This window comes from Nelumbo nucifera, chromosome 8 (genome assembly GCF_055504915.1).
Source record: "Nelumbo nucifera cultivar China Antique chromosome 8, China Antique-T2T, whole genome shotgun sequence".
NCBI classification, from domain to species: Eukaryota; Viridiplantae; Streptophyta; class Magnoliopsida; order Proteales; family Nelumbonaceae; genus Nelumbo; species Nelumbo nucifera.
In genome coordinates this window covers 46,306,300-46,318,277 of record NC_142656.1, presented here as the reverse complement: position 1 = coordinate 46,318,277, position 11,978 = coordinate 46,306,300, and the positions used below count along the sequence as shown (strand labels likewise).

Genomic DNA, 11,978 nt, shown 5'->3' with positions numbered 1-11,978 from the left:
AGATCCTAGCTAGGAGCCTAGGAACGACCCATATATAGAGGATAGGGTAGGGTACTACTACTCTGTATTCGCCACGTCTTCACTTCTGCAACCTGTTAAAAGAAATTCCTGAACGATATGCTAGCTGGTGTATTGGTATTGGGTTGAAAAAGTACTACTTGCCACGTCAAATGAAGGGTAAATTTGGGATTTAAAGCTTACACGTCATATTCATCCATATCAAACTTGGATTAATACGGACCAAATAAACTCTGACACATCAGCAGGTCAACCAAACCTATCCTTTGACTGAAATAATAAAATAATAGAAGAGAATTTTAATTCGTTGCCTTAGAGTGTAACGTAACTGCATGTACTTCCATTCATTCTAATCTTCAGAAATCAGAACTACCTCTTCTCTACAGCTATTATGTACAAGGAGCTAGAGCTCGCAACTGAGAGACTAACTGCCGTTCAAATACCATTTAACTGTCGTTCAAACTGCCATAATCCTCTGACCAGTCAATATCCTTATCCAATCTATGACCAACTTAGTACGTGTAATAGATTTTAACAACATGTGATGCAATTGACCAAGGTCTGCTTGAAGCTTGAAATTGTTACGACAACTAATATCTGTCCTTAGTTACCGCTTTTCCACGTCAAAACGATCATTCAGTGGTTCGATCGATTAATTCTACAAATTGGAAATTTGCAGGTCGGATCATTGGTTGTAGTATATTGATCTCCAATCCACCTTTGACTGATTAAATTAACAGACATAATTACCGGGGACCCGTGCGATGTAAATATATAATTGTTTTTTTATTTTTAAAATTATAAATAATTATTAATTATTTATGTTTTATATACTATTTTTAATCATTTTATAATATAAAAACAATAATAATTAATTTTAGATATGGTTGTTCATAAAACTAATGAAACCGATTAACCTGGTTCAATTTGAGTTGGTCAGTTTTCCACTATTTTCATTCGGCTTTGGTTCAACAATTTCCTAACTCGATCAGGTTGGATCAGTTTCACTTTGGCCATTTGTAAATCGACCAAAATCCAATGACCTAACCATAGATATATATATATTAGTGTTTGTATATTTTTAATATAATTTTTTAATACAGGAAAATGGTAAATTTTTCATATTTGTTAGTGTAAAATATTTTATATCATAAATTTATTTTTTACATTTATTTTTAATAATGGCACTATATTTTTTAATTAAAATTTAAGTTTTAAGTTTAAATCTTTTTAATGATCGACCAATTAAACCGAAAATTAACCCAAACTGATACAACCCAATTTGGTTAGTTTTCACTAATGGTTAGTTGGTTTCAAGTGACCAACTCCCCAACGTGACTAGGTCAATTTGGTTGGCCAAACATCCTACAACCAAGCCGAAACAACTCGTGAGCACTCCTAATTTCAGCTAAATTAATAATCTAATCTCTAATAAATAACAATTATTTAATTTTAAATAGCTATTGAAAATTTATAGCAAAAATACACAATTATTGAAAATATATTGATAATGAAAATACAATAAATAACCAATAAAAATACAATAAAAACAATAATTACAAAAATACAATAAATACTAAAAAATATATTAAATTAGTCAATAAATAGTAGGGGTGCAACTTGGGCGGACCCAACCCGAAACTTTACACGGGCTGGGCCCAACAAGTTGGTCTTTTTTTTATTATTCGGGTCGGGCCCAGGCCTAGCCCTTAGGTAATCCAAACCCGGCCTGAGCCCGACCCAACTATGCAAATTCATATATACATATGTATATATATGTAAATTTTGCATACATATTTACATACATATACATATATATATATATATATATATATATATATATATATATATTTACATATATGTATGTATGTATGGATAATTTTAGAGTGGGTTCATTGACCAACCTGGGCCCGAGCCCAACCCGATTGCATCAAATTATAGTGTGGGCTGGGCTCGGGTTGGGAAGATCGGGCTTGACCTCGGGCTCAATTCGGGCTCAAGCCTTAAGCCCAAATTTTAGGGTCAAGCCCAAGTTGACCATAAACCCGACACAACCTACCTAACTTGCACCCCTAATAAATATTTTAATCTCAAATAATAGTTTAATCTCTAATAAATATTAATCAATAAATTATAACAAAAATACAATAAGTACAACAAATTAAATTTAAAAAAGTCAAATAACATTAGTTTAATCTACAATAGTTATTGAAAATTTTATATTAAATAACAAAACAAAAATAAATTTATACCTAAATATTGCAAATATATTTATCACAAAAAATTATAAATATTAATTTTAGTATAGATAAATATATAATAAATAAAGATTAAGATTTTAAAATTATTATTAATAAATATTAATTTTTTTGAAAGTTATTTTCTAGAATTATGAATTGATATAAGTGAAAATAGTTATTTATAGTAATTTTAGTTATTTAAATAATATCATTACTTAAATTTTAAAATATTAATTATTTATTGAATTTAGTAATCCATAAAATTATAACTTATACTATTATTATGTAATTTTGTTGTTAATTTTGTAAATTATAATATCATTATTAATTTGTATATTATGTTATAATTATTTCTTTTGTTAAGAAATTTTTAAATTCATTACATAATTTCGTTATTTTAACTATTTAAAATCTAGTTATGTTAAATATTTTGTTATTCAAAATATTTACTTTTTCAAATATTTAAATAATACAAAAATATTATTTTTTTTATTTTTGTTAAAGTTATTAAATAATACTAAATATTTTGTTATATAATTATTTATCTAATTTTAATATTTTGTTATTTAAATTGAATAGTCTGGAAAATCATAAATTGTTAGTACATAATTTTGTGATGAATTATGTAAAAACATAAAATTATTAATAATATGAATATTATTAAATCTACTATAATTATTATTTTGTGTTTTTAATAAACATTTTAATGTTATTATATAATTCTACTAGAATTTTTAGATAATTTTTAAATTTTTTAATTTGATCTTTCTTTAGATGGATATAGATAAAAAGTAGGGGAAATGGTAAATAGGAATTAGAGATAAACTTCTCTACTAAATTAGAGATAATTTAAGAGATAAATAGGGGTTAGAGATAATTTAGAGAAAATGAGGGATAGTGGGGGAGGTAGTTTAGGAGAAATTTTAGGTGGGAAAGGAAAGCATCTCATTGATTGTTTAAAAAATAACATGAAAATAAAAAATAAAAATGAAAAAAAAGGAAAAAATTTCTGGACTGCTGTGTTTTAGTATATAGATAGACTAAACAGATAAACAGTAATAGTCAGATCATAACAGAAGCTGTAGATTCAATGCTATGGTTTGATCATAATAAGATTCTAGTTGTTTATTGCAACAGGTGAGATGATTTTTGAGAAAACGTGTGTGGATTTTTCTGGGGTTTTGAAACTGATCACACAAATTCAAGATATGTATGGAAAACGTTGTTTTGAATGGTCAGAGGAACGGATTGAGAAGTTAACAGACGTGCATGCATGGAGATTGTTTGAGTTCTGTTGCGTGTGATGAAGTTTCTCTGTAACTTGTATATACCAATACGCACGGAAGCTGAAATTTTCCAAATCCTTTCTTCTATATAAACCCCAGAAACTTATCAGGGAAAGCATCGAACAGAGACGATAGACTACAACCTCACACCTATCTGTTACCAGAAAACATTAAACATGAAGACAGTCTTGGCATTTGTTTTGTTTCTTCATCTGTTAAGATTCATCAGCTGTGTTTTGGATCGTAGCCAGTTTCCTCAATCGTTCCTTTTTGGAACTGCTACATCTTCTTATCAGGTAATGCCATTCTCTTGGCTCTAAGGCTTTCTAGAGCCAAACTAGCCCACCATTATTCTCAAGCATTTTCAGGAAAGCTGTCTCCAGGAATTAATGATTCATGGCATTCTCTGCCAGATCCAGCCACTGGGTGTTTATTTCTTCAGTTTGGCTAGATTTAGCCATGTTTGGATGTGGGTTGGCTTATTCGGGCTAAGAATGTAGGAATCTCCGTACTCAACCAGACCCATTGTCTCCCTAAATCAAGGCCGAAATACTTGACCTTTTTCATGTTAATTCAACCTTTCCCTTTCTTTTCCTACTTTTTCTTTCAAACCAAACATGACTCAACTAAATCTTTCCAAGATGAAGACTTTTGTATCCCGAGATACTTTTTCTTTTTCTTTCTATTCTTTACTTTTTACACAAGGAAAAGATTTTCACGCCCTTTTTATGCTTTTTGTTTCCCAGATTGAAGGTGCCTACCTAGAAGGAAACAAAAGCCTCAGCAATTGGGATGTGTTCACTCACATACCAGGTGAAATTCCTTATAGTTTTTTTCATTTTTCCATTATATATTCTTCATTGGGTAGTCATAATTATAGAGATGGAAATTAAAAAAAAATGAAACTGGTTCAAAATCATCTCATTTTCATTTCTTATATTCAGGAAAAATAAAGGATGGAAGTAATGGAGATGTGGCAGATGATCATTACCATCGTTACATGGTAAAAATAAAACAATTGAGTGTTAGATTGCATTAATCTCTTACATCAGTTTATTAGTAGCACTTGTGTTAGCAATGGAAACTATTTTCTTTCTTTTCCATAAAATAAGAGGACTTCTCATTTAATCTCCTTATATGTTTTCATATCAAACAGCAAGATATAGAATTAATGCATCAACTTGGAGTGAATTCCTACAGATTCTCTATTTCATGGTCAAGAGTCCTGCCAAGTAAGTTCCAGTTGAATTCTTCTCTTCGTTAATTATCAGTAGAGATCATAGCAACATGGAACTGACAGTTAAATCTGTGTTAACACCAGGAGGCAGATTTGGGGAGGTTAATTCTGAAGGAATTGAATTTTATGACAAACTTATAAATGCTCTCTTGCTCAAGGGTAATTCCTTCTGTTTTTTTTTTTTTTTTCTATTGAAATCCCTCTCCTACGCAAACAAACATTCATAATACGGTTTTCTTGGTCAGGTATATCATCTCTATTCATGCATAATACTGATTAGAATAGTTACTATCTTGTTATTGAACCAGGGATACAACCATTTGTTACATTAAATCACTATGACATCCCTCAAGAACTTGAAGACCGATATGGAGCATGGCTGAATGCACAAATACAGTAAATTTCTCTCTTCCATTAATTTTATACTTTTCTTCTATTTTGTGGGCTTTGTTGTGCTGTTGTTATAAACGCTGAATTCAAGAAGAAACTAGCAATAATATGCAACATTTCACTTAGGGGGCATTTGTTTTTTGGATTTTGGGAGGGAGGAAAGTTGGTCAATGGATTTTGGTTTCCATCAACCAAAACTCCCATGTCTTTTTTCAGATTTATGTGGGGACCAGGGAAAATTTATTTTTCTCAGTATCACTTGCCGGGATAAGATGTACCCATCACCCAAGTGGCTGGGTAAATAACTTTTCCGGGGGAAAGTTGCCAACACTTGGATATAAGACAAAAATGTTTATTTTAATAACGGACTTTATGACTAAAACAGTCATTATCTTATTTACACGAGAAATAAAAAGAACATGATTAAATAAACCAAAAGACAAACGGACCTTAAAACATTTATGCTGACTGGTAAAATTGTTTGATTTATTGTCATTCTCTTTTTTGCCTGCACAACAAATTGATGCTTCTACTTGGGTAAAAAAAATTGTTCAGGCAAGACTTTGGATATTTTGCGGAGGTATGCTTCAAAGCTTTTGGTGATAGAGTGAAGTATTGGAGCACATTCAATGAGCCAAACATCATGGTGACATATGGTTACTTATTTGGAAAATACCCACCTTCCCATTGTTCCAATCCCTTTGGTGATTGTCGGTCTGGGGACTCTGCATTGGAGCCATTCATTGCTACACACAATGTAATATTATCCCATGCCACTGCCGCTGAAATCTACAGGAAAAAATATCAGGTATATTAATAAAACAAACATTACCCAATCATAGAAACATTTATGACCAATGCTTTTAATCCATATGTACTTGATCCAGCCGGTCCAATTGGTGACCCAATAGCCCAGTCACAGTTATAGTTTGGGTTAATATCTAAGAGTCCGTTTGGTTTGCAGCCAGAATTGGAATGGGAGTCGGAATGATCTATTACCATAATCTGATTGGTTCAGCTAAACAGGAATGAAAATGGGAATTCAATCAGAAGGAATGGATTTCATTGCCAAGAGAGGGGCAGGGAATAACCATTCCCTTAAATGGGATTCTGATTACCTCAACCAAATAAATGAAATCAGAATAGCCCAGTCCGATTTCGATTCCAAACCCCTATAAACTATTATATATATTACAGAGATAAAACAGTTGACTTGGGGAAAGACCCATTGGCCTAGATGGTTGAACCATGAAATCATTTAATATACTTATTACTATTTATGAAATTCTCTTGGAATCTTATGTGATGAATGAATTGTAATTTTTATAAACCAGGTTAAACAAGGAGGAAAGATTGGGATAGTGATGTGCTCCTCCTGGTACGAGCCACTTAGAGATACCCCAACAGATAATTTCGCAGTTCAACGAGCTCTAGCCTTTGACACCGCCTGGTAACTAATTCAAAATCGTTTTCAATATAAATATTGAAAACTAATGCTTGCTTTTCATGCTCATTGATTTTTTCTTCTTATATGGAATCACAGGTTCTTGGATCCTATAATTTATGGTGAGTATCCTCCTGAAATGCGCCAAATTTTGGGTTCTAGATTACCAACATTTTCATTGGAGGATAAGAAGAAGTTAGGGAACAAGCTGGATTTCATTGGAGTTAACCATTATACTACACTCTATGTAAAAGACTGCATGTTTTCTCAATGTGAATCTAGTACCTCTTTAGGGGAAGCTTCCGTTTACATTACTGGAGAAAAAGATGGCCACCCTATTGGACACCCGGTAAGAAATAATTTCTGAAAATATATTTTCAGCATTTTTTGGTACGCTTATTTTGGATCCAAGAGTTGGAATTCATCTAGAGATAACATAGTTTTCGAACCGTCATTAACTCAGATGGTCATTGGACCGTTAGGCTCAGAAACTATCCAGGCAACTGGTTCCCTTTCACCCATAACCCGTATCTTGGCTAAAAATTGTTGTAATCGAATCGGCTACCCATTTGATTTAAACAATGATTTTTTACCGTTCTTTTTATTTTAATTATTTTTTATTATTTTAAATTAAAACAGTTCTTTTGTTCGAACCAGACAATCAAACTACTAACAAAAATCGGTGGCCAAGGTTCCGAATTGATTTTTAAAACATTGATTAATATAGATTCTTCTTTCTTTTCTCCTTTGACCTTGAAATGATTTCAAGGGTGATATTATAATCTGGCTGACTGGCTACTACGTACTGATGTATTTATTTTTCTTTCTCCAGACAGCAATGCCATCATTATATGTTGTTCCATATGGTATGGAGAAAATTATCATGTACTTCAAAGAAAGATATAACAATATACCAATGTTCATCACAGAAAATGGTAATGATATATCCCAACTAATGATCATTTATTTATATACATCAAAACATCTATTAAGTAAATACTTTGAACTAAAACTGGTAACCAATTAAGTCAGATCATCTCATCAACCGCTCCAACACTTCATTTGCAGGGTATGCACAAGCAAGTAATCCCAATACTTCTAAGAGAGACATACTTAATGACAATGGGAGAGTAGAATACCTCAAAAGTTACTTGGCTTCCGTAAATTTGGCAATGAAGTAAGTATTCTATGTCCTTTTATTTTATGTATTTATTATTATCATATCAAGATTCAAAATATCGTTATGTATCGACTGATACACATCATATCGGGGCCTTCCCGATATGCCCCTACAAGAAGTATATTGGGTCAAGCCATGGTTCAGAGGGTAACCAGGACTTAAACCAATCCCTCTGAACAAGCTTTGAAAAAATAAATAAATAAAATATAAAAAAAAACCGATCAATATTTAAAACCTTGCATCATATATATGTCTTTATATTTACATTCATATATTTACTGCCGGTATCTACCGACGTATCGGCCTGTATCGATATTTAGAATCTTACATCATATATATGCCTTTATATATTTTCTGCAGGCATGGAGCCGATGTGAGGGGTTACTTCATATGGTCTCTTATTGACAACTTCGAGTGGCTATATGGATACACACTGAGATTTGGGATTTATTATGTTGATTACAACACATTAGAGAGAACACCCAAACTTTCTGCTATGTGGTACAAGCAATTCTTGGCCGGCCGAGAGAAGATATTAACACAGAAAGGCAGTGGCTTTGAATTCCGACGGCACCTACCCTTTTAGCTTATCTTCTTTACATCCAGTTATCATACATGTTGTTGAATAAATGGTGTATTGTACCCAAAATGATATACATGTTGTCATCAATGTTTTATAAGTATTATTTTATTATGTAATAAAAATTCGTATTGATAACTAATGCATTAATTTATTTGTTTTTAATCAAACTAGATGAACAAATAAACAATATTTGATAGCGAATGGTATGTGTGCTATTTATATGGGCCGATAAATATCGGATAGCCACCGGCCAAGAACTAATGGTTCTAGAACCAGCAAAATGGGTGTCTTACACACCAATACAGCTCTAATGGTGGGTAGACGTGGGTAGGAGATCCTAATTGTAATATCAGTAGGATAAAAAAAAAAAAATAGTAAATGTGTGTTTACACGCAAGTTGTAACACAATTAATACTAATCGAATCAGTTGATTCGGTTTTGGTTCAATGTTTTAAAAAAACTGAAGGTACTAGTTCGGTTTTGGTTAATCAATATAGAAAACCGGCAGTTAATCAAACCGGCCAATACACATATTTTTATATATTTTATATATATTTTATATTTTTATATATTATAAATTAATAAATATACATTATATATAACTATGTATATATATATATTTATAATATATCATATATTATTTATTATTTAAAATATAATATTTTATATATATTTGTAATTTTTTATTATATATATTGTAAAAATTAAAAAAACTCAAAAACTGACGAACCGAACCGATCAACCAGTTAACCAATTGACTTCGGTTCAGTTTTAGTTACCGGTTTTCCAAAAATCAGTAGTACCGGTTCAGTTACAAAAAAATACCCTCGGTTTGGTTAACCAAACCATGAGAACCCCTAGATCATGTTTCAAAAAAAATTGAAGGTTTTAAACTGTCGTTGACCAGATGGTCAGACGCTCATGAACTGGCCAAAGTGCCGGTTCTATTTCAACCTCTACCTACTCTTTTAAGAAAAACTGTTGAAACAGTTAGATAACCATTGACCTAGGCAGTCAAACTGTTGATCCATTCAACCCAAGCAGTGGTTAGCGGGTTGTGAATAAAAATAATTTACATTGAAAAGAATTAAGAATTAATGTTTTCGTTCTAACTCTAAGATTTGTTTCAACAAAGACAAATGACTTTACTCTTTAGTGTAGAGTTTCTTCTTCATTTCTCTCTGAGATCAGGTCAAGAACTCAAAGACACCGACTGTGATCCTAATTTGTAACGGTGAGCCAGCAACCACCAATCAAATGTGGTCAAACCAATTGAGTGTGGTGAGCAAATAGCTAGTTTTCTTTTCTTTTCTTTTTTTTTTAATTTTTAAAGTAATAGACCAGGGTTCAAAAGTCCTAATTCACATTTTATTTAGCATACATGTGTACTGATGTTAGGGCTGTCAATCCAATCCAATATAAATTTATTACGGATGGACCAGGTCCAATCCAATATGTCTTGTTGGTCCATTCAATTCATCCAAATTGATTTTAAACTAGATGGAGTCCAACCCAAAACTGGTCCATTGACACTTTTACTGATGTAGTATGTACATTAAAGATTCATTAGTGAGCATAAATAATTAAGTTGATTAATGATATAAAAAAAAAAGACAATATGTATATTAAATATTTGCCATTTGCATTTTGAAAATTCGACATATATATATGAGACCCAAGTGGCTCACAGAAACCAGGACTGGTTCACCAATTAAACCAGCTATTCAACTGCTTTTTGGTGATTTTTATACCTATTCTGGTTTCTAAAGTATGATCAAACCGAATATAGGCCCAAGTCATGTCTCTAATGGTCCTACTGACCAATCTAGTCCAATTTCCTAAACACCCGAAAAACAATATGATTTTGATGATGTTATCGTGTTTTTTATTTTCAAAAATAAAACCAACCATATTATCGAACACCCCTTAAATATTTATTATCAAAATACAAATTCAATGGCTTGTTAGTTTTCCAAATTGCCTACTCATTTCCGATTCCCCTAACCCAGACCAGACACAATCCATCGCAGGTCTAGATTTCAGCAATAATTATATCCATGAATTTACCCCAAGAGAGCCATTTTGTGTCTGTACTTGTCATAGAACAAGTACGAGACCATGGTCAATTGGAGATCGATCATAGCACCAGCCAAAATTGAGATTTCTGTGGTTTCGACAAATGTAGAGCCAGAAATGCAAAGCTCTACGAATCGGTAAGATAAATGAAGTTCATTCTTAATATAGAGGATTGGATTAAAAACTATTCCAACAAGTTTTGGATGCTGAAAATTTTACTATTGTTTTTTTATGCATGGTAAAGCTTAAAAGTATAATAATAATAATAATAATAATAATAATAATAATAATAAAGAAAAATTCTCAATTAGTACCTTGTATTTTGGGCCTGGTGCAACTTTAGTCTCTAAATTTTAAAATATGATAATTTAATATTCGAACTTTCAAAACATAACAATCCAGTACCTAATAATAATAATAATAAAGATAAATTACAAACCCCCCCAAGACCCTTGTACTTTGTTTTGCGACAAAGACCTCCTTCAATTAACCTTTCATCTAAAAAAACTGTTACAATATATTTTAATCCCCATATTATCCTTATAAAAGAAAATTACTATTCATCTTCTCCAACATCTTGATACACAAACAGGAACAGCAAGTAGCTATTACGTTACAGTGGAGGCGGACTTCCGAAATCCTCGACTCCTCCCTCTCTCTCTCTCCCCCGATCTCTCTTCTTCCTCTTCCCTTTTCTTCCCCTTCCTCTCCTGTTTTCCGTTCCAAAGTCCCAACACCAGCAGCTACAAGTCGTCTGTTTATTGTAATCCGTTTTGTTTTTCTGATGAAATCGGCAATCAATTTTGATTTGGATGACTCGTTCTTCGAAAAAAAATTGTTGACGTTAGGTGGCTTCTCTTGTTCGAGCATGATGAGCAGCGAATCCATAACTCTCCAAGTCCAAACCAAACTTGTAATCGTTGTTTTACACGCAAAATAGAGGCAGCAGCTGTTGGGCTTGGAATTGTCACATCAAACATAAGGAGTTCACATGGGATGTTTCCCTTTCATTCATTTATTCATTTGTTTTTGAAGAAATCGAAATAAAAAAAAGTAGGAGAAAATTTCTTCCGGGACAAAAAGTCGCATTGATGAACTCTGCACAGACCAAGTTACAGTGAACACGGAAGTATTTGGTACTATAATTGTTTGAAGTATTACAAACCATAATAAAATGTAAAGCCGTAACCTAAAATCGAGAGATATCTGGACGATTCGGTGATATTAACGTTGTGTACAGTCAGAAATTCCGTCCCATCCATGTTTACTCAAAAACCCGTCGTCAGTCGTCCGTCGTCCCTCCTCCTCGTGTTGAGGGAAACGCGTCCCATCAATACCCACACTCCACACCAACGGCTACAGCCGTTAGTACAACCAGTTGATGTAGCTTCACCGGGCCCGATGGAAAGAAATTGCCTTATTGAGGAGGGAGGGAGGTGGAGAGCTCAGATGATTTAAAAGTTAACGGGGTGTATTGAACGGTTAAAACCCCTTCTTTCTTTCTCTCGTTGTGTCTCCCGGCCT

General features: G+C 32.6%; 1 protein-coding gene across 1 annotated transcript; it reads left to right on the top strand.

Moving 5' to 3' along the window:
- Positions 1–3,651: 3,651 nt before the first annotated feature.
- Positions 3,652–8,545, top strand: LOC104609066 (beta-glucosidase 18-like). The gene is made up of 12 exons (XM_010275269.3): positions 3,652–3,840; positions 4,291–4,357; positions 4,489–4,547; positions 4,701–4,776; positions 4,866–4,940; positions 5,090–5,177; positions 5,727–5,979; positions 6,506–6,621; positions 6,715–6,964; positions 7,448–7,550; positions 7,684–7,792; positions 8,156–8,545. Exons 1-12 carry the CDS (start codon positions 3,721–3,723, stop codon positions 8,379–8,381), a joined length of 1,542 nt encoding a protein of 513 aa, XP_010273571.1. The 5' UTR covers positions 3,652–3,720; the 3' UTR covers positions 8,382–8,545.
- The last annotated feature ends 3,433 nt before the right edge of the window (positions 8,546–11,978 follow it).